General features: G+C 43.1%; 2 protein-coding genes across 2 annotated transcripts; both read right to left on the bottom strand.

Moving 5' to 3' along the window:
• Positions 1-7500: 7500 nt before the first annotated feature.
• On the bottom strand, positions 7501-11433 carry LOC123245076 (protein S100-A4). The gene is made up of 3 exons (XM_044673806.1): positions 11181-11433; positions 8684-8844; positions 7501-7885 (listed from the first exon to the last, which is right to left on the bottom strand). The coding sequence occupies exons 2-3, from the start codon at positions 8822-8824 to the stop codon at positions 7721-7723; spliced, it is 306 nt and encodes a 101-aa protein (XP_044529741.1). The 5' UTR covers positions 8825-8844; positions 11181-11433; the 3' UTR covers positions 7501-7720.
• Positions 11434-14505: 3072 nt separating this feature from the next.
• On the bottom strand, positions 14506-16912 carry S100A3 (S100 calcium binding protein A3). The gene is made up of 2 exons (XM_044672691.1): positions 16772-16912; positions 14506-14670 (listed from the first exon to the last, which is right to left on the bottom strand). The coding sequence occupies exons 1-2, from the start codon at positions 16910-16912 to the stop codon at positions 14506-14508; spliced, it is 306 nt and encodes a 101-aa protein (XP_044528626.1).
• Between the last annotated feature and the right edge of the window lie 7000 nt (positions 16913-23912).

Genomic DNA, 23912 nt, shown 5'->3' with positions numbered 1-23912 from the left:
AGGAAGGAAGGAAGGAAGGAAGGAAGGAAGGAAGGAAGGAAGGAAGGAAGGAAGGAAGGAAGGAAGGAAGGAAGGAAGGAAGGAAGGAGGAAAGAAAAAGAAAGAAGAGTAGGGCAGGGAAGATTAGAATGAACCACTGAAGGAAAGGCAAAAGTCTACTAGTTCTGAGTAAAATAGAGCTGGAGAATTGGTTAGTTTCATTACTGATGCAGTCCCATGACTTCCTATTGAGTTTCATTAAATTCAGCCTTACTTCAAGGCCTCTCCTAGACTAACTCTTCCCCTCCACCCATAGTGTGCTCTTCCCTTTATTTCCCATGACCCTCAAACTTGTCAAATCTGTCTTCTCCCTGATCCTCACTTTCTTCTCTCTGAGCCTAGATCCTTCCCAATACTACATCACATTGTTCTCCATGAAATCTTCCCTAACCAGCCTGAGCCACTCAATCTTTTCCCCTGAATCCTTTCCTCTTCATCCTAGCAATGGTTTATCTGTCTTTTTCTTTCTGTGTCTATCTCTCTCTGAGTTCTATAGTTGTCTCTCCTGTGTCCCCCAAAAGACAGAATTCTCAGAAATAACAACAATATCTCCCCATCAGAATAGGGACTCCCTGAAGACAGGACTATATCCCCCTCATCAAACAAAAAAGTTCCTGAACTCAGGGACTATCCACAACCTTCCTGTACCTTAACAGCTATTAGACTTGGAATCCCTTAAAAGCAGAGACTGAGTCTCTACCCATCAAACTGGGGAAAGAGTTGGGGGAGGAGGGGGTGTCCCTCAAGGCCAGGTCTGTATCTCCTCTTCCCCTCTTCCACTGAATGCTTCCCCTCTTGGAATTCAGGATAGAGTTCTCTCCATAGAGGATAATCAGTCTTGAAACTGATTGGAGTAGATGTTGGAGGATAGATCACCTGAGTAATGGATTGTAGGAGAATAATAATAGCTTACAAGTATTATTACCCATGTCTCCTCACATTAGCTCATTTGAGATAAAGGAATACTCACCTCCCCCAGGCAAAGCTCCTTCTTGATCAGCTCCTTCAATTCTTTCCTGCTTAAGGTCAATTTGCTGCCCTCCTTCCCTGAATATTTGTGAAATGTGGTGACCATGGTAGTCAGGGCCTTCTCAAGAGGAGTCTCCATTCCAACAAGACTTTCAAAGCTAAAGAACAAAGAGAGAAGAGAAAGGAAGAAAGAAAATTCTTTTAAGGGAATTGAAGCTAAACTCAGGAGGAGGAAACTTTCTTCAGATATATATAGATATATATATATATAGAGAGAGAGAGAGAAACTGCCCAGCTTCTACAGAAGCAAAAAACTAGAACTAATTGACAAAGGAATTTAGAGTCTCCTACCCAAATATGTTCAAAAGGGGGGAAAAAAAACTTAGGATTGTCCTAAATGGGGAAGGAGGGAAGGACAACTTGACTTCCCAGAGGAGATATAAAGAGGAGAATAAGGGTATGACCATTTCTTCCTTGCCCCATCCAATGCAAGGAGTTGCTTCAGAGTCAGTTCCCATCTCTGCCCAGATCTCTGATTCCTCAACCAAGATTTTTACAAAGAGTAGATGTGGAGGACAAGGTAAGGAGGAAGTCCTAAAGATACTGAAACAGGAGCACAGAGCCAGCAGAAATGAAGAGATAGGGCACTAAGGAGGAAGTAGGGGAGTGTTGATCAGTTCTTACAGGTTGATCAGACACAGAAAGCTAGAGAATGGACTGGTCAAGAGAGATGGGAGATGAGAAGGGAGAGTAATGGCAGGGGAAACGAGATATATCTATCTTTCATTCATTTATTCATTTAACCATTCAATATGCATAAAACCCTACTAAATTCAGGGGCAGTTTATCATGGTGGATAAAGAAGGAGCAAGCCTTAGATTAAAGTAAGGAAAATCTGGGTTCAAGAGATACCTCTAACACATACAAGCCCTAAGTAACTTCTTTTTTTAGTACTTCCTTGCACAAAGTTGTCAACCTCGGGCTCTTCCAAAATTATCAAAGTCTGGTGGCCATACAAAAGTCAAGATCTTACTTAAATCCAATTTATGCACAAGTCAGAAGATGTCACCAGTAATGTTATTTTGGTTCTCACTGAGTACCAAAGGACAACAACCAACCAACTTCCTAGGTACCTTAACTTAGGACTTCTTAACCTAGGGCTCATGAACTTTTTTTTTTAATTATTTTGAGGGACAGCTGGGTGGCTCAGTGGATTGAGAGCCAGGCCTAGAGACGGGAGGTTGTGGATTCGAATATGACCCCAGACACTTCCCAGCTGTGTGACCCTGGGCAAGTCACTTAACCCCCCCCATTGCCTAGCCCTGATCATTCTTCTGCCTTAGAATCAAGACAGAAGATAAGGGTTTAAAAAAATTATTTTGATATCTCTAATTCAATGTAACTGGTCCCCTTTGCAATTGCATGTGATTGGTTTTATGCATTTAAAGACATTATTCTGAGAAAGAGACCCTAGGCTTCACCAGACTGCTGCCAGTGGGGTTCAAGACACACAAAAAGCTTAAGAATCTCTACTCTAAGTCTATAATTAACAAAGAAGTTGTTGGTCTTAAATAAAGTTGTTCTTAGCACAGATGAAATCACAGGTCCAGACCAAAAAACAAACAAGCAAAAAATGTGCAGGGCATTGTGCTATACCGATGCTGGGGGGAGATAACAAAGGCTATGAAGGATGAAGGGAAATAAAACAGTCCTTTACCTTCTCCCCCTCCTAGCAGGAGCCTATGACCCAAAGAGATAACTAGATTGCGCAGAATTATATATTCAAACATATCAGAGAGTTGCAAAACAAAGTCCTAAGTGAGGTATTAGGGGTGGGACAATTTCCAAGAGGGTATATGGCCTCTCCAGGAGAAGCCTGAAGGTGGAGGTCCCTGATTCCGTCACCTTGGGCCAAGGGAGAAGTGAAACAAACCCCAGAGGGAGAAGAAAGCAGGGAATGTCTAGTTACCATAGCACAGGCTTGAAAATCACTTCCCCCCCAGGGAGCTTAGGGTGGCAACCATACAGGAACTGAGGTGATTCCCCAAAGAAGCTGAGTCAATGAGCTAGAATAGAATAATCTCTTTGGGGTTACAGAAGGAGAGTTCCCCTCATGCTGCCACTCCCAAACAGATTTCTCCCATTTCCAATTCATGCACACTTGGCTCCTTCCTCTTATTTTTTTCACCACCATCACCCCCCAACCCTGCCCTTTTCCCCTAACCCTCCCTCGGTCTGTCTTGGCCCAGATCTGTTACCAATTAGCTGTCTGTTCTTAGTCACCAAAATATTTCACTTCTCTGGGCTTCATCATCTTTGTAAAACTGGTAGCGATGGACCACCTCCCAATTTGCAGATGGGGCTCATAAAAATAGAAGTCACACACCTAATTATCAGAGCTTCAGAGAAATCTCCAACCCTTGACCCCAAATCTAAATTCTTGGACAAAGCAGGGTTTACTGCCCTTAAGTCTCCCATCTAGGTAACACTAATCCCTTCGTCCTGTGAGTCTCCTAGAGAAAACTCCTGCCCTCCATGTAGCCTCCCAAGCCAAGCTAGAGACACCAAGTGGAGACTCACCTAATTAGGCAAAGGGGACCCGTGAATCCGAGGAGATGAGAAGAAATAGAACCCCTGCTTACTCTCTAGCTTTATTGCCTCTCTTTAGGCTCCAGGGAGCCCGAGATGGGAAAGGACCAATGAGAAGGAGAAGGGGACATGGAAAGGCTCACATCTAAGCCTCCGGAGAGGAGGAACCAAGGACCCCATGGCTTCTTCTTTGTTTACGAGATGGGTAGAAAGAGAAGGAAACGAGGCTCCGATTGGCATATGCCCTATTGGGTATTAAACAGAGTTTCTCTCTTGAGTTTAGTCTCTGAATCACAGGAGAAATATTGTGGTATAGTGGGGTAAAGGGTTGAACCTGATGTCAGGTGTAGACCCTGGTTGGAATCCAGTATTAATAAATATAGAAATATCAATATTTATTAGCTGCGTGGCCTTAGAGGTCTGTATCTAAGATCCTATGATTGTGGAGGCTTCTCTATGCCTCAGTTTCCTGATCTGCAAAGTGAGGATATTAATTTTTGCACTATTTACCTCACAGGTTTATCTCAGAATCACAGGACCATAGATTTTAGAGTAGAAAGAAATCTCAGGGGTCACCTCGACCAACCCTCTCACATTACAGATGAGGAAATTGAGGTCCACACAGGTAAAATGGCTTGCCCAGGGTCACACAAATGGGAAGTATAAGTCATCTGACTACAAATCTAGTGTTCTGTAAATCTTAAAACACAACAGAAATTTGCTATTATCCCCATATCTCCCAAGGACACATAGAACTTAGAGTGAGGCAGGGGACAGAGTTGAGTCAAGGATGACTGGTATAGTTGGAATGGCATGCTGGAGGTTGACCAGAGAGTTGAAGTTTTCCAAAAAATGTTTTGTTTTGTTTTTGACTTTGGTATATACTTTTTTGGAGGAGGCCAGGGGTGGCAGTGGTTTGTGTTTTTTTTTTCCCAATGACTCCAAAGAAAGAAATGTTAAATAGAGGGCCTAAGTGTCAGAGATGGGAAAGGTGGTTATAAGGGATAGGGGTAAATGTAAAGCATAGGAGCTGGTGGTCACTAATAAGGGTTTGAATGCCAGGATAGGAGCCTACAGACCCAACAAGATTTCAGAATAGTCTATCCTCCATGAAACTAGGCAGGATCTCTGAAACAGAATGAAAAGATTTGGGGTGCAGTAAAATTAGAGAAGGGAAGAAAAAGAATTTGTGAAGGATCAGATAGAATAGGCATGAGAGGCATCATTCAGGATTGCTCCTTTCTCACTGCCAGTCTTTTTCCCCTACCCTTGGCCCTTCACTCCCAGGGGTCAGGCACCAGGAGCAGAGAGAGAGACCAGGGATTGGTTGCTTAGTGATAAGAGTTTCCGAAGCACAGTTTAAAAACAGAATGATGCAGAAGGGAGGACTGGTGAGACTAGGGAAGGACTGGCCAGGTGCAACAGCATCCCTGGTGGAAGAGTAAAGGGAGGGGTGAAGGAAACTGGATCCTGAAATAAGACTACAGGATCATAAATCTTGATTGTTAAGTCCTAAATAGTTTGGAGGGACTCTAAAAAGACATTTTAGGTTCACCCATCCTCCTATACTTAGGGTGCAGTAAAGGGGGAAAATTATGGAAAGAAAAAGGGAGAAATATCTGAGAGTTCCCAGACTTCAGAAGGTCCCCAGACTTAAGGGCAGATAATCCATAACCCAGGACCAGAAAATGAGACTAAGACCTCATCTTTTTTCTTTTTACATTTTTTTTAAACCCTTAACTTCTGTGTATTGGCTCCTAGGTGGAAGAGTGGTAAGGGTGAGCAATGGGGGTCAAGTGACTTGCCCAGGGCCACACAGCTGGGAAGTGTCTGAGGCCGGATTTGAACCCAGGACTTCCTCTCTCTAGGCCTGGCTCTCAATCCACTGAGCTACCCAGCTGCTCCTAAGACCTCATCTTTTAACATCCCCTTCATCCCCATGTGGATAGAGCACTTGTCCTGGAATCAGGAAAACCTCAGTTCAAATCTGGTCTCACATAGTTATTTGTGTGACTCTGGACAAGTCACTGAACCTTGTTTGCCTCAATTTTATCATCTGTAAAGTGAGCTGGAGAAGGAAATGACAAACCACTCTAATATCTCTGCCAAGAAAACCCCAAATGGGGCCTCAAAGTGTCAGACAACTGAACAATAGATTTCCATATTATGTCAATTGGGCCCCAGTATTTCCTTTTCTTTTTTGTTTGCTTTTGTTCATGTCAGGATTTTATTTTGTTATGGGTTTTATTCATTGTGTTTCCTTATTTCAAACCCTAATCCCTCCCACAGGAATTAATGACCTTTTGAATTATACCCTATAACCATATTATAATTACTCCACAGCTTTTTCTCCATTCCAGCTGAATCTAAACTCAAAATTCTCAATTTCTTTCCCCTTTCACATCTCTGAGCTTCAATTTCCTTATCTGTAAAATGGGGAGGTTGGACTAGAAGATCTTTCAGTTCCTCTGAGCACTAGTTCCTAGGATCCTCTGAGACTCTTCTCTAACTCATTCCATTGAAAGTTCTCCTCTGACCTGTTCTATCCTCCTCTTCTGACCTCTTGGCTGACCTCTCTCTCAGCTGGCACACAGTTCCAGGATCAATTGCCAGGACATAAATCTCATCCCAAGACAATTTTCAGAAATGCCTTTCAACCTTCTCTTCTGGTATCATTTGGGACAGCCCTGGGTTCTCTTTGCCCTTGTTTTAGACAGAAAGGGGTTAAGTATTTCTATGATTCAGAGCAAATGTTGGAGAGGGAGTAGAGGAAGTGGTAAGACCAGTGATCTAGATCAGGAACTAACCAGATGGCAGTTTTTTAATTCCATCCCTCCTGTACTTTTTTGCAAATGAAGGCTCAAAGGCATACTAGGAAATAATTTTTCTCTTATCTACAGCATATTATCCCCTACCTCTGCACAAGGATTTAGGCTGCCTTTTCTCCTGGTCCCTAACCACAACTCCCCAGGGCTCCTCCACAGCATATCACACCTAGAGTCAAGAACAGATGTGATCTTCAGGACCACTCTGAGTTAGGAGAGGGCTGGGGAAGATCATATTTCATGCCATCTCCGAGAGAGGGGAGGGAAGGGAGGAAAGGGAGGGAAGGAGACAATCTGGATCTTATAATTTTGGAAAACATATGTTGAAAATTGTTATTACATATAATTGGGAAAATAAAATATCTCTGTATAAAAAAAGAAGAGAGTTGGGGAATGAAGAGAGAGGGGAGTGGCAGCAACACAGAGGACTAGAAAGAAGATGAATTGAAATCTCTCTCCAAATCTAATTTATACTGGTTCTTTGATGCCTGTGGTTTCCAGTTTTTCACACCGTAGAGACCCACACACATATCCTCTTCCTCCTCCTCCTTTCCTCTACACTCTCAAGGTTTTTCACTTCTTATTGTTCATTCATGCTGCCCAAAAGTTCTTATGGTTGTTATGGAAAGAGCACTGAGCCAGGAATGAGATGGAAAGAGTATTGATCCAGGAATGAGAAACTAGTTCTTGCTGAGCTCCACATCAACCATAGTGAATGTTTTGAACCAAATGATCTCTGAAAGTCCTTCCTATATCTGGTACCCTGTGAGTCTGCAAATCTCTTTGAGTCCCAATCTTCAACTGTAAACTGGATGAGATGATCTGTAAGTTCTCACCAAGATACTATCTCACAGGTGCCAATAAATAGGGGCATCTGTTCCCCCAGATCCTTCTTCTTCCTTCTCCTTGAATCTCTCTTCCCCATACCCCACCCCTGGCAACTCCTCCTCCACCCAAATGTTTAAAACCCTTGAAATCAAGTGTCTCCACAAGTCTGTCCTCCAGTCTCTTTATTGGAGAGCCATGCCACCCAATCCACCCAGAATCCACCAAAAGACTTTCCAAACAGCAGCCAACATTCATGCAGGAAAACTTTATTTGCTTTACTCAATGACCCAGGTGATCTCCAGCATCACCATGGAGGTAAAGTGAAATGTGCCCACCTTAGCTAAGCTCCATGAAGATATTTCCATGGCCCTAGGACCCTACCCCTACCCCTGTTTCCCCTCTCCCCCTCCCTCCCTCCAAAGCTTCCTTATTTTCCCTCTCCCATCTCCCACCATCACCACCTCTCCCCTTTATTTCTTCCTGGGTAGCTTGTCAGGGAAGCCTTGGAAGAAATCATTGCACATCATGGCAATGCAGGACAGGAAGACAGCATACTCCTGGAAGTCGACCTCACTATCCTTGTTGTTGTCCAGGTTGCTCATTAGCTTCTGAAAGGTAGCCTCATCTGTATTTTTCTGGAAAAGGAGAGAAGAAGTGGTAGGACAGCTCCCCCAAAAGAAGCCCACCCCCTCATCAGAGGAGTATAGGATCTTAGATCTAAAGCAGGAAGGGACTTCAAAGGCTATCTGGTTCAACCCCCTTATTTTATAGTTAAAGGAAAAGAAGAGAAGAGAGCAAGTATTTATTAAATACTTATTAGGTGCCAGGAGCTTTACAAATATTACATCATTTTTTCTTTGCCACAACCTTGGGAGGTAGATGCTATTATGATCCCCTTTTTATAGTTGAGGAAACTGAGGCAGACAGAAGTTAAATGACTTGCCCAGGGTCACACAGTTAGGAAGTATATGAAGATGGATTTGAACTCAGGTCTTCTTGACTACAGGCTCAGTTCATGTTTAGGGACATCAAGTTAAATACATAATATGACCAAGAAAACCAACTATACTTAAATAGTTATCCAAAAAAAATTTTTTAGCAAGCCCACCAAACCCAAATCAAGAACCCTTCCTTTATAGTAAAGATGTTAAGGGCAGCTCTCTCTCAGGGGAGAGAGAAACAAAGCTTGGAGATTGGAGATCTAGGGTTCAAATCCAACCTCAGATACTTCCTAGCTGTGTGGCTGTGGGCAAATCACTTAACTCCAGTTGCCCTGCTCTTACCAGCCATATTTAGTATCAGTTCTAAGACAGAAGGTAAGGCTTTCAGTAAGATAAATCATAAATCAAGATGCTAAATGAGGATATGTGAGAGCTGGGGGGCAGTAACAACAGCAGTTTTGTGGATTCCACCCCACCACAAACCCTACTCACCCCCAAGAAGCCAGGGAGCTCCCGGGTCACCAACTCCTTCAGCTCTCTATTGTTGAGCTTGAACTTGTCCCCCTCCTTCCCAGAGTATTTGTGGAATGTGGCCACCATTACATCCAAACACTTTTCCAGAGGACTTGCCATGATGCTCTTGTAGGTGATACCTAAGAAGAGAGAGAATAAAGGCACTGTTAGTTTGGGGTGGGGTGGATACAGAACGTCTTGGAATGCTTCAAGAATATATGATGTCATCCATGTAAAGACTTCCTCCGTGATGAGATAATTCAGTTCCATAAGCATTAATGATTCCTATAGAAACAAAACTGAAATTCTAGCCCTTAATCGGGTTCTCAAACACTAGAGTGGGTCAAAGAGCCAGAAAGATACCCTCAAATCAGCACCTTTTTTAAGACAAATTCATTTTGAGGATTAGAGAGAGGAAAAAGAAGTCTAGTAGAAAACTCACACTAGCCATTTTCCCATATTAATTAATTATTCCTCTTATTGAGGTTCTAGACTTAATTGTTTGCATTTATCTGAAGGCAGCTCCTGGGATTGCCCCACCCTAGATATGGTTCCTTGTATATGTGATCTTCTATTCCTTAATTGTCTTAGGGAGCTGCTCTGGCTCCCCAAAAAGGATTATTAACTGGCAACCATTCCTCTAGACATGAGCCTCTCGGAACTTAACTGGCTTAGGAAATAATACGATGTAGTAGATTTACAGTTAAGATATCTGGATTTGAATTCTGGTTTATTACCCAGGTGATCACAAACAAATTTACTTCCTTTCTCTGGACATATAGATAATGCTCCTCTCTCTAGTCCAGAGGTTCCCTTTCTGTGGGCTTTGAATAATTGCAACAACTCAGTATACATAATCGATAAGTAAAATCTCATGCAACTTACTATTTTTCAGATATAGTAGATGCTGTTGTAGCACAATAATTCAAAAGAATTATTGAATTTGTTGTTATTCTCTGAATCAGCTTATACTAGTTATGACTCATTGTTACTATCATGTGTGAAATAGGGGAAGGGGGGGCCTAGAAATATTTTGGCATTAAAAAAAAGGTCCACCTACTCCACAAGATTGGGAACCACTATTTGAGTCCGACATCCTCACTTTATAGATCCAAAACCAGTACCAACACTTGTCTCTTTAGCCTCTGAATCCTTCGCCTTGGGAATGGCCAGTATCCCAGCTCCTGCTCTCAAAAGGGAACAATTCTGAACTCCTCCCTAGAAAACCAGCCTCTGGGCTCCTCTCAGAGAAAAGAGTGAATGGGGCAGGATTCACCCCACCCTGAGGGCACACATCCCAGTGGCCTATTTCTAGGTAGACCTGACTGCCAGCCCTGACTTCAGTTTTGAAACTAAAAAATAGACACAGATAAGATGAGAAACTAGTACCAACCCAGCAGGACAAGCTATAAAGAGAAGAATCTACCTGAGATGGTCACACAGTCCTTAGATTTGGGGTTGGTAATTCACACTATGATCAGTAACCCTCATCCCCATGCCTAAGGGAGCATTAAAGAAACCGAAAACTATACCTCGCCTCAGTTTCCCCACAAAGGAGGCTGCCAATCAAGAGGGCTCCCCTGAACCTCCTTTATGGGGAACCCGAAGCAGGGTAGGACCTAGGTCTTCCTGAGCCTTCTTGCCGCCCACCCAGGCACACTGTGCCACCTCAAGGGCTCTGAGAGGATATCTAAAACAGCTTCCATTTGAGGTTTAGAACACATTCCAGACCATTTTCTAATCCAGTCCTCCATCCCCACCTCCCTTCGGAGATCATCGCCCGGAGGTTGCCTCTCTAGTGTTTCTCCCTCCCCGGGTCACCCCAGGAAGTTGTTGTGCCATGCCTGCCCCACCCTAGCCTGCTCTTAGTGCCCAGGGCCACAACAACAACAATTGAGCAATGGCAAACTCTAGCTCGCTTTTTCCACCACTCACCGGCGGCCCTCCCCAGCCCATTCTTCTGCTCTGTGCACAGGAGTGGGCGGTTGCTTCTGGAGACTGGCCCTGGGACTGACAATGGAAAAAACCAGCGGGGCAGAGGCGAGGATTAGTAGGGAAGGAGAGGAGGGCGGGAGAGAGTGGTCAAAGAGGGTTGGCGCTATCGCTCTGGCAGTGGGGAAGATGTGGGCAGAAGAGCAGCCCGGCTCCCAGGCGCCATACTGCCCCATAAGGTGATGCACATACTTGGAACAGAGGACTGAATGCCATAGACACACTCCTGTGCTGAAGCATGCTGAGGCTTCCCAGGCTTTTAGTCTGGCCATCTCTCCCCCTAAGGATGCTCTTGCACCCCCTCCTTGGCATGTCTCTGCAACCTGCTCCACCACCTGCCCATCTAACCACTCTCTCCTCTGAGCCTCCGTACAGTACCTCACATCTGGATCTGCGTTCCACATCTGGCCCCAACTCAGTCTCCCCTTCTACGAGGCCCCACAATCCTGTCACCCACATCCCCGCCAAGTCAACCACAACTCACCAAAGCAACCAGAGGAAATGCAGAGATGGGAGACAGACAGACAGAGAGAGAGGGACACGGTGGGGAGGGCTGAGCCAAGGCCTATTTATACCCCCAGCCAAACCCTGCCTGTGGCAAGGGGCGGAGGGGAGCTGGGACACCCCCTCCCTGATGCTCGGTCAGAGGAGACCAATAGCAAGGCCTCTTCCACCCCCTGGCTCACGTTGCCTGGTGGGTGAGCAGAGTTTATACAGGATGAGGCACTAATGGGAGATAGCTTTCAGTGACTACTCTCCCCATCAGAAGGAGGAAGTAGATCCAAACAGGCTTCAGCCCCCAATCTGAAAGAGTGGGCAGGGCACGAACCCCACCTTGTAGGAGTGGTTACAATAGGAGGGGGCTATGCAGACTTTGTCAAGTTGTAGGGGAAAGGGGAGGGGGGATGGCGTGAGGATGGAAAATTCCTACAAGGCTATGAATCATCTAGAGAAGAAGGAAGAGAGACCCAGAGATTTGGGGCGAGAGAGGGGGGCCCCTGCTTCATGGGGAGCAAGGCTGTGCGGAGGGTGTGCCTGTCACAGCCATAACCCGGATGGACGTGTGAAGGACGTCCAGCCTAACTGCAGAGAAAAAGACTTGGAGAATGCTTGGGAAGTACCCCATGGAAAGAAAAATATCTCTAAATGCTCTTATCCCCTGGAGTTTGTGGCTGAGTGCCTGGGATGAGCCAGGAAGGGAAACACATGTATGTGTCGGGGAATGGGACTAATCATCAGGGATGAGGAGGGGGGCAAGATCCTGTGAGTGTCTGGAATGAGACTGAAGAGGGAGGGAGGGAAGGACTTAGAAGTGCCCAGAACGAGCCCAAGAGAGAGTGGGGAGGAGAGGGAAGCATGAGTGCCTGGGTCAACACGAAGTGACTGCGATTGAAAGAAAGAGAACAAAGAAGACTGAAATGAAAGAGAGGAACACCTGACTACGTGGGACATGGGGATACTTGGATGCTGAGGATGGCAACTTGAGGTTACATATCAGGAGATGGAAGTAGGGATAAAGTATCTTCAAAGTTATTGGACGGGGCCCCCAAGATGCTATTCCTTGACTGGCCTGGCCACGGGAGAGATATCCCAGGAAGGAAGAGGAAAGCAGATAGGCCATCAACCTTTGTCCTATTCATGCCATCATTTCAGCTCCGTTGGCTCCCCACAGCCCCAGGCTAGGAACCGGCACGCCCTTCCCTCCACCCTATTACTGCACATAGTCCTAGAAACCCTGGAACCCAGGAATCCTCCTGAACCATGGTTTGAGAAGTGCCTCAACCCCTCACAGCCTCCCTTGCCAGCCCACCATCACTACCTCTCTCTCAAACACCCCAGGGGTTGCTAACCTTTACTTTGAATCCATAGACCCTTTGGTAGTCTAGTGGAGCCTGTCTTCAGAATAATGCTTTTTGAATGATTGAAGAAAAAGCTAAATTTCAGTTAGAGGTTAGTGAAAAGATGTCATTTTTTTTCATCATCTAAATCCACTCATTCTCCTAAAATCTGATCCCTGCATTAAATGCCCACAGGGTCCACACTTCATTCAATGGTTTCTACCTTCCTTGGCCTCATTCTCAAATCAAACCACAAGTTTTCTTGCTGTAGTTTCAAAACCCCTTCCTCTTAGGCCAGATGGTCCTTCCCCTAGACAGTGGAACTAAATGAGAAGATTTCTCCCCCATCTAGTAATAAAAAGATTTCTCCCTCATCTAGGAAAAAGAGTTTCCTCCCCTTTCTAGTAATATTAACAAGTTCTTCAAGTCACCCCTTAGCTTTTTCTTCACAGGCCTCAGTGGACCCCAGTTCCTTAGAAAGACAGTTGAGATATTAGACAGAAGAGCTGGGGCATGGGTCGGGGTGGACATGATTGAGGATGTGGACTTGAAACTACCATACCAATGCAACTACCAACAATTTGGAAATAGGTCTTGATCAAGGACACATAACAAAACCAGTGGAAATGTGCATCGGCCATGGGTGGGGGGAATGCAGGGGGTGAAGGGGAAAGCAGGAGCATGAATCATGTAACCATGTTAAAAATGAATATTAAGGGGCAGCTGGGTAGCTCAGTGGAGTGAGAGTCAGGCCTAGAGACAGGAGGTCCTAGGTTCAAATCCGGCCTCAGCCACTTCCCAGCTGTGTGACCCTGGGCAAGTCACTTGACCCCCATTGCCCACCCTTACCAATCTTCCACCTATGAGACAATACAAAAAAAAAAAAAAAAAAAAAAAAAAAAAAATTCATAAATGTTTAAATTAAAAAAAAAAAAAGAAGAGCTGGGGCTCAATAACAAAAGCCCAGTCTCAGCCCTACTCCCTATTCCCTTGAAGAATAACCTGGAGCGACTTACATGAACGGATGCAAATAAAGTGAGCAGAACCAAGAGAACACTGTACACACACAGTAAAAGCAATTTTGTACACTGATCAAATGTAAATGACTTAGCTATCCTCAGCAATACAGAGATGCAAGGCATTTCTGAAGGACTTATGATGAAAAATGCTATCCATCTTCAGAGAAAGAACTGATAGAATCAGAATGCAGATCAAAGTACACTTTTTCTAACTTTCTTTTTCTTTTCTTTTTGTTTTGGTCTGTTTTCTTTTACAACATAACTAATACAGAAATATGTTTTTCATGACTATACATATGTAACCTGTATTAAGTTGCTTGGCTTCTTAATGAAAAGGGAAGGCCAGGAGGAGGAAAAGGCATTTGGAATTGAACATTTTTTTAAATGAATGCCCCAAAAAATTGATTTTACATGTAACTGGAAAAAATAAGAAGAAAAGTTTAAAGATAAGAATAACCAAACCACCCCAAAGGGAGCTGGAATAACAGCCATTTTTATTGAGAGATCATTAACAATGCTAAGCACATTAATAATGGAAGGAATTTCACCTCTACTGCTTTGTTCCTACTAACCCCACCATCTGTCTCTCTACAACTGCTCTTTACTTCCCCAAAATACTTTCTTATTCTATTTTCATATTATAATAGAATACCACAAGCCCGAAAGGGAGCCCAAAGGGAAGCAACAGAGATAGAAGATGAGAAGGAAAATTACTTTACTAAAGGTTATAAATCAAACGGAGATAGAATCACAGATGTCTAGGTTATAAGGAACCTCAAAGGCTCTCTGGTCCAACTCATGCTCAAACAAAAATCTGGTCTACCATAGACCTGAGAAGTGATCATGGAGTCTCCCCAAAATAACCTCCAGGCAGACAGAGACATAACCCCCAGTTGATGACTCTTTTCCAAGCATCCCTCTATCATTCACCTGACCCACCCCACTGATGAGATTATTCCGGACAAGGAGGGTTAGGGGGACAGTCTCGGAAGTATTCATGGCAGTAGAGGCAGAGACAGGCTATCGCCTTGACGTACTCGGTGAAATCCACCTCACAGTCCTTGTTGGCATCCAAAAGGCTCAAGAAATTGTTGTAGTCGCACTCTCGCAGCCGAGTCTATGGAAATATGATGGGGTGGGAAGAGAATAAGAAGAAAAGAGTGAGACAGGAAGAACCTTTTGCATTGGCACAGTGACTAGATTGGCTCCTGGGTCCCCCAGCTTTGAACTGAGCCCTGTGTGATCTTGGGCAGATCATTTTCATCAGTTTTTCTCAGATGGATTGATGATCTGTTTAGTCTACATCATAGAGAAAGACTACATTTCATTGTCAGGAAGTCCTTCTTGTGCTCTAATCTAGTGCTGCAAACTAGGCATTTATGTATCCAAGGTATGATATCCCTTATGTTTGAAAATGGCCCCAGGAGTTGGGCTACCCACTGGAGGCTTTAAGGATTACAATATCAACTTCTCCATCCCCCCACAAAGAACTGTATTTTCCAGCATTAAAAATATGTGCTATGCTAAAAATTTAATTTTAAAAGTATCTCTCATTATTTATTATTATTAATTTAAAATAATATCATATCTATGTAGCCCTTGAAAGGTTTAAAGTTCTTTCCTTACAGTAGTAATGGAAAATTCAAATAGAAATAGACTTAGAATGTCGCAAATTAACATTATCTAAATTGTATTATATTTTTATTTATTTTGCTAATCATTCCCCAAAGACATTTTATTCTGGTTCTGGCCATACCTGGTAGTTTTGTTGGCTGCAAGTTTGACCTCTCTGCCTTACAACACTCTTCAAGATAGTGTTAGAAATAAATCTCTGGGCCATAATTCTGATCTGTAGATCCAGACTTTAATTGTGGTCAGTTAAAGCTGGAGGTCTCGACATGCCCATCCTGTGGCAAAGACCCCCTTTAGATGTTCAACAGTGTGCTTTCTAGGTTTTGGACCATTAATTAGTACAAGTCATTAACAAGGCAGAAGGTATATAGGATGTTAAGAAACATGCAATGGTGTTTGGGAACAAGAGTTTGGAGCATTTGATAAGAAGTCCTATTTTCAGACTAAAGTTAAAATAAGAAAATTTAAAGGGGCAGCTGAGTGGCTCAGTGGATTGAGAGCCAGGCCTAGAGACAGGAGGTCCTGGGTTCAAATCTGTCCTTAGACATTTCCTAACTGTGTGACCCTGGGCAAGTCACTTGACCCCCATTGCCTAGCCCTTACCACTCTTCTGCCTTAGAACCAATACACAGTATTGATTCTATGACAGAAGGTAAGGGTTTAAAAAAAAAGAAAAAGAAAGAAAGAAAAGAAAATTTAATTAATCCTCCAGAATTATCATACTACTTAGGTCAAAGTAACCTTTTTTGGCCAAAATATTCTAGGGAGCCTATAGTTGGTATAAATCTTCAAAGGATCAAACCACACCTGGACCTGCCAAGGTTGTTTTCATAAGATCTCATCAGGCCAGCTGTACATTCACCATTCCCAAAGAACCCAGATCCTTCTGCGTGGGTTTTAGCTTCCCTACATAACTACACAGACCTGTGTTTTTATTCTTCAAACAAAAGCTCTTAATCTAGTTAGTTGCTATAATATTCAAATATATACCAAACTATATCCCTTCTAATACTACAGTCATTATTCTACTATGATAATTGACATCCCATGCATAGTTCATTTAATAACTGGGTCTAACTCTTAAAATCATAGAGCATTATATGTGACCACTTAATTTATGATCAATAATATAAAAGCAATAAATAATCAAATTTCCTATCAGTAGCTCACCTACTTCCAAGGGACATTTTATCACTACGAAGTCGCTCTGATAACTAACTCTGTTTTCCATGATCACAATTCCTATTTGGGGGGAGTTTCAGCTCAAGCATAATGAATTTTGTCCCAATCCTTCTTTTAAACAAATGCATGAATGAATGTAAGCTTCAGTGACCTCCACTCTTAGAACAAGGTGAAGCGATTCACCCAAGGTCATGGAGTTAAGTGCCAGGGTTGGGATTGGAACCTGGCTCTCCTGACTCCCAATCCAGGAATCTTTTTACTATGCCACCATTCAGGGCAAGATAAGAATCCTGCCCCATCCCACTCCCATTCCTCTCTGAACATGATTTTCATCTCAAAGAAATAGGAAACACAGAATGTAAAAGCTCATCCTCCACTCTCAACCATCCCCAATTGCCTTTTACCGGGGTTAAGGTGGGCAGCTCCTTCAGCAACAACTCTTTCAGCTCGCATTGAGAGAGTTTATACTTGTCCCCATCTCGCCCTGCATACTCCTGGAAGGTACACACAATGGCAGCCACTGCGTTCTCCAAAGGACTTGGCATGGTCACTGGAGGAAGGAGGACATAATTATTCTACAGATGGGGTAAATGAATGCATGTCATATCATGGGATTCAGCAAACATTAAGCACAGACTGCATGCTAAGGCACTAAAGAAGGTATACAGTGTAGATAAGTCCTGGTCCCTTCCCTCATGAAGTTTACCTTTTAGGAAGAAGATAAAAAACATTAATACAAACACTAAAAATAAATACATAAAAATTTTAAAACATCACATTTCAGGGGCAGCTGGGTAGCTCAGTGGATTGAGAGTCAGGCCTAGAGAGGGAGGTCCTAGGTTCAAATCTGGCCTCAGACACTTCCTAGCTGTGTGACCCTGGGCAAGTCACTTGACCCCCATTGCCCACCCTTACCACTCTTCCACCTAGGAGCCAATACACAGAAGTTAAGGGTTTTAAAAAAAACACCACATTTCCTGAATACATTAGAAAGTTAGAAATTATCATTCCCCCTACAACACTGTAAGCTCTAAATGAGACAAAATAGAATCTCTATTTTTCTTTTCTTTTCTTTCTTTTTTCCTTCCTTTTCTTTTTTTTTTGGGGGGGGGGTATTTAATATATTTTCCCAATTACATGTGGCCAATTTTTAACATTGTTTTTCTAAAATTTTGAGTTCCAAATTCTCTCCCTCTCCCTTCCCAAAGATAGTAATCAACAAATCTAGGTTATACATGTGCCGTCATGCAAAATCAAATCTTAGTGATCTCTCCATCTCTCCCAGAATGGGCTATGGAAATGGTTGTGACAGAATTAAGGTCAGGGGAGTCCCCTTGAGTTTCTCAACCTCATGGGTTCTCCTTTCTATGTACCGCCTCAGTTTCAACTCCTTCCCTCAGAGTTCTTCATCCTCCCAATGACTCCCTAATACCTAAGGTTCTATTCATATCCCCTCCCTTCCTGCCCAAATTCCTTCAAGGGCAAACTCAAGTATCTCTGTGAAGTCTTTCTTAGCATGGCAAACTGGAAAAGAACCCTGACTTTGGAGTCATATACTGCATTTAAATCTTCCTTCCATCATATGTAATCTTGGACAAGTCATTTAACCTCTTAACCACTCTGAGCCTCAGTTTCCCCATTTGTAAAAAGAGAGTGTTGGATTAGATGCTTTCTAAAAATCCATCTCTAGATCTATAATCCTATGAGCCTATGTAGTTACAAAAATTCATCAGCTGGCAAATAGCTGTCAGATATAGGAAACATATTAGACTTATCTTCTCTCATGTTTTATCATAATTTGAACACTAGTGTAAACGGCAAGTTTACCATCTTTGCAAATAGCACTAAGTTGGGAGTTAAAAGTTCATATGTTAGAGCAGAGGTATCAAATACACTCACAGGAGGTCCACAACATTCTCAAGTATGGCCTGATCCAGATTAAAATATAATTGAAAATATTTAACAACATAAATAAAAATTCAATAAAACATAAATAATGTTCATAGGTGATTTTCTAAATCAAGATGTGGCCCATAGGGATCTTTATGTATGGTTTATTGGCCTTTTCCTTTTCTATTTGAGCTTGACACCACTGTGCTAGATGACAGAATTGGAATCCAGTAAGATCTTGGCAGAATGGAACTATGAGCCATCGGAAGGTTTCAAGCAGAAGATCAGAGGTGGAAGGAAGCCAAGACGTCATGTAATCCAACTTCTTATCATAGGTGTTGTAGAAGAGATAACTATTGAGGTAGGACTTGGATTCAATGACTTCTGGGGTCCCCCCTAGCTCAGAGTCAATGTTTCTCTGATCTCTTTGTCTCTCCCTTCAGACTTTGTCCTCACTCGGGATTCTCCTGCCTATCCCTGTGGCCCTAGATTGTATGAAGAGTTTTGGCCCGTGGCTTTTGGAAACTGATTCCATTAGAGACCTTAACCTTACCTCCCCCAAATCTGGCAGTTTTTACCTTGTGAAGCCCCCATCTCAATAGCTCCCAAGGACTTCCTGAAAAGAAAAGGGACTGCAAGCTGGAGGTGATCACAGGGAGCACTGGAGATGCTGAATCCCAATAGTGTTTCACCCTCAGATCACTGAAAAAGTAACCCCAAAAAGGGGCAACTAGGTGGTTGCTGGATAGAGATCCTGGAGATGGGAGGTCCTGGGTTCAAATCTGATCTCAGACACTCCCTAGCTACATGACCCTGGGCAAATCACTTAACCCCAATTGGCTAGTCTTTCCTGCTCTTCTAAGTTGGAACCAATATTGTATTGATTCTAAGATGAAAGTTAAGGGTTTAAATAATAATAATAGCCAAAAATGAGCAGGAATCAGGAATGCTGAGGACTCCCAAAGCCTTCCCATCTTCCTCATTGTTGTCTTTCCAACCTCATGAATGGCAGAATGATGTAGTAAAAAGATTGTCACACCAGAACAACTAGATGGCACAATAGACAAGAGTGCCAGGTCTAAAGACAGGAGGTCCTGGGTTCAAAGCTGACCTCAGACACTAACTAGGCTGCATGACCCTGGGCAATTACTTAATGCCCTTACCCTTCTGTCTTAGAGTTGTTACTGAAATAGAAAGTAAAGACTTAAAAAAAAAAAAGATTCTCATACAAAGCATAAAGAGATGGGGGTTCTATGCCTCCTCCTGTTGCTCCCTTGGGCAAGTCACAGCCTCTCTGGACCTCAGTTGCCTCATCTCTAAAATATGAATGATGACACTTTACCTGCCTGAATACAGGATACTAGAGCAAACATCCTGTGGTCCTTCTAGTCCTAGATATAGGAATACCCCCTTCAGAACTCATACCACATGGGGGAACTTTCCTTCTGACTTGGGCCACTTTGAGGGAATCCTGAGAGATGGAATCCTGCATGGGGCTACCCTTCCCAGACCATATTAGGGAATAGCTCCCCAACTGGGAAATCCTTTGGGGCATAACCATGTCTTAACTTTCACCAATCCCAAGCCAGGAAATCCCAAAGCTAGCCAGGAAAGTGATAGTCGTTTCCATTCGTACAAGGTGACTCATACCCTGCTCCCTAAGGAGAAGAGAGATTTCTCTGATAAACAGCAAGAGAGTCGTCCATAACACCATAAGCCCTCTCACCCTCTCCTAGCCGGACCCTTTTTTGCTCACTTCTGCAGAGCAGAATGTTGGTGAGGCTGTAGCCATGGGATAGGTGGATGCAGAAGTGTTTCCTCTTGCCAGCAGACTGAGAATGTCCTCAGAAACCAGAGGAAAGGCATAGTTGGAATGGGAAGGGAGGGAAAGCTTCAGGAATTGCTTGGGCCAACGCTATTCCCTCAGCCAATCTCTCCAAGCTCTAACCAGGGAGTTGCCACAAATGTTAGAGAAGCCTTTAACAGAGAGATCTCCCAGTCAGTGCACAGACCTGTCTCTACCTGTCCCTGATCTCTCCCTAAGTAAACAGGGAAAGGGATGGGAGGGAGCTATCCTGGTCACTGACCACCAAACTGGTCTTTTTTTTTTTTTTTTTTACCCTCAACTTCTGTCCTAGAATCAATACCAAGTATTTGTTCCAAGGCAGAAGAGCAGTAAGGGCTAGGCAAGGGGGTTTAAATTAAGTGACTTGTCTAGAGTCACACAGCTAGGAAGTTTTCTGAGGCCAAATTTGAGCTCAAGACCTCCCATTTCTAGGTCTGGCTCTCTATTTATAACCACTTAGGTGCCCCTAACCCTAAGTCTTGTGTAGTTAGAATTATCTTGAATCCCTAAAAAACTACATTACCCAAACTTCCTTTCTGAATCACCCACAATTCCTTTTCCTTTTTATGTCTTTACAGTCTTTTTTTATGACTAGCCTCACTACCCTAAGATTGTTAGTATCATCAATAAGCATTGATTAAATGCCTAGTGTATCCCAGACAGCTTGAAAAACAGCCTGTCATAGTGGGTAGAGAACCAGGCTTCGAGTCAGAAAGACCTGCATTTGAGACCTATCATCCTGGCTGTGTGACCCCAGGCAAGTCACTTAACATCTCAGTATTCTAAGTATCTAAGACTAGAAGGAACATTTCCAATGTCAATGAAATCACAGAACCAGTTCCTAACTCCATCCTTATCCTTATTCCTATGTCCCTAGTACTGGACCAGGCTCAGAGGACACAAAGGCAAATAATAATAATAATAATAATAATAATAATAATAATAACATTTCCTGCTTTCAAAGAGCCTACTTTTGCCAAGGAAGCCTGAACATTTGTTCTCTGGAACCATCTTCTCTGTATCCCCAACCTCTATTCCCTTGTCTATCCCCACTGGGGCAATCAATTGCTCAGCCTCCCTACCCCACCATCCCATGGAACCAGGGTCTGGTGGTAGTATAGAGAAAGTCTCCTCTTACAAACCACCTCACCTGGCTCCCAACCCAGAACACTTACCACTAGGTTAGCTTCTCAGCTGTGGGATCCAATGGACAGGGGTTATCCCTATTTATAGGCTCCTTCCTGGGAAAGGAGGCAATTAGATGTGGACACTTTAGCAAGGATAGAGCTTAGGGACTCCCCCCAAGGGCACCCTTTATTATAGGCGCCTACCTCTTCCCTGGCTGCTCTCACACATCAAAGATCAAATTCTGCCAACCTCAGCACCACCCATTCTTGGGTCATCAATGAGCATTCAGTTCTCCCCTCTTTCTCCCCTTCCCTTAAATTCCTCAAGGAGTTTACATGTTCTGTGTGCTCCAGAACATCTAATAAATGTTCCCAGAAAAGACGACCAGCTTCTTTCCAACTAAAACAATGCTACAAGAGTCTATCTCTGGTTGCTAAAAGCATCCATCTTATCCAGTTCCCATACTCTGGGCTCAGAAATAGCTCCTACTTTGCTCCAGATCCCATGGAGTCAACGAGTCTGGCCATCTTCAACACATGGTCAGTGTGCCTCTACACTGGAGTGGTCCCTCTCAGACATCTATCCTCCCACCCCCAAGGAGGGTTAGTCTACAGAACACAAGGTTGAAGCTCAGCTCCATAAAAATCCATGGAACGATCCCTTCCCTCTGCCAACATCCTCCCCAGAATCTTCATGCATAGACATGCATCCCATTAGAAAGCACACTCTTTGAGCACGGAGACTGAGGTAGAGATGGTACCTTTTGATGTATTTTGTTTAGCTTAGCACAGTGCCTGGCACCTAGAGAGTACTTAATTAAATCCTTGCTGACCACCTTAAAGAATGGGCCAGGTATACCAGAAATACACTGGGAGAATATTCCATGACCTCATGCCCATTCTCATTCCCCTTCCTCAAGAACCAAGGAGTATTTTTCCCATTTGACAGAAGAAACTCAGGTCCAAAGAAGGCCAGAAAGGTGATTGCCCAAGATACTGCAGCAAAGTGTAGGAGGACAAAGGAGGCTGAGGGAGAATCTAGAGTCCCACAGCTATGAGGAAGCTTTAATCCTAGAGGAGCCAGACAAGCTAATGATACCTTGACCTCATCCACAGCCCCCAGTCCCAAACCCTTCTTGTGTCATCATCTCCTTGAAGCTAAACCCCCCCCCGGAAGCAGCAGAGGGAGGGGCAGAGGAGAGTGAGGGAACAGCTGATTATCCCTCTTTTATTGCCAAGGGAACTTTGGGGGAGAGGAGGAGGGAGATTGGAAGAACATAGTAAAGTAGGACGCCAGACTAATTCAATTCTAGATCAAGGTTTATTCAGTTAAAAAAAAATCCTGGTTCTGACACAAAAATTGTTCTTCAACCTCAAACAGTTTGTTTTTTTCCCCTTAACCCTTGCCTTCTCTCTTGGACTCAATACTGATTATTGGTTCCAAGGCGAAAGAAAGACTTTGCTCTTTAAGCTCAGTTCCTTCATCAATTATACACAATATGTATGTATGTATATATATATATAAAATATAAATGTACTTGTATACATATGTATATACATACATGCATACATTTTACTTTTATATATTATTTACAACCACATATAATATATTCCTATATATTATATATTATAAATCTGTATACACCTATGAGTAAATGTGTGTGTGTGTGTGTGTGTGTGTGTGTTTACAAAAAGCTCACAGGGATTAGGTCAGAATAAATCCAAACAAAAAGCAAAGAACCTTCAGGAAAGTCATCAACTGGGAAGACTACTTCTCAGAGGAAAGTTTCACAGACTGTAAGAATGTCAATAATGTCATTTCCCCCTCTGCTATCCCCCAGTTACCCATCTCAAGGTGGAGCACCACCTCTTTGCATCATTCTTTTGAGAAAAGAGATAACCACAGTCCATAAAGAAGTTCTAAGAGTTGGAGGTAGAAATCACCGCTGTAGGACTCTGGCCAGCTGTTTTGTGGTGGTGGAAGCAATATGAGACCCTTTGAAGTCTATACTAGGGTTTCCTAAACAGGGGTGTTTGTATCACCCACAGAATATGGCAAGTTTGTCAAAGGGGTACAGGAAATTAGTGGCAAATAATGATGTTGTTATTCATTTCAGTCCAATCCAACTCTTTGTAACTCCATCTGAGGTTTTCTTGGCAAAGGGACTGCAGTTGTTTACCATTTCCTTCTCCATCCCATTTTACAGATAAGAAAACTGAGGCAAACAAGGTTAAGTGACTTACCTAGAGTCACACAACTGTTAGCTAATTGAAATATTCTGAAAGCAAAAAGGAAAAAAGTGTGGATTATAGAGAGAAAAATAAGGAAGTAGGGGCAGGATGGGAAAGGAGGAGAATACATGTGAACATTTTGAAAGAGTTGAAAAAATAATTTCTGCTGATCAAAATCAAATAAATGAGATTTGGATACAAAATTTTTTTTCACAGTGATCTGGATTCAGCAACAATGACCCAGTGAAAGATAAACTAATTGATCTCTGAAATAGCCAATAAGTCCAAATTAATTTCCAATCAATGAAGTTACCTTTTTAATGTGTCCTTGGAGAAACAGATCTCATTCTTACTTCATAGCACAAAACTTTCATTCCACTTATAAAAACTTATTTAGTGAATCAAGATTCTCATTCAAATCTGAAGCAAGAAACAACCCAGGGACTGAAC

Source organism: Gracilinanus agilis, chromosome 4 (assembly GCF_016433145.1).
Source record: "Gracilinanus agilis isolate LMUSP501 chromosome 4, AgileGrace, whole genome shotgun sequence".
In the NCBI taxonomy this organism is placed as follows: domain Eukaryota; kingdom Metazoa; phylum Chordata; class Mammalia; order Didelphimorphia; family Didelphidae; genus Gracilinanus; species Gracilinanus agilis.
This window is presented reverse-complemented; position numbering and strand designations above follow the sequence as displayed.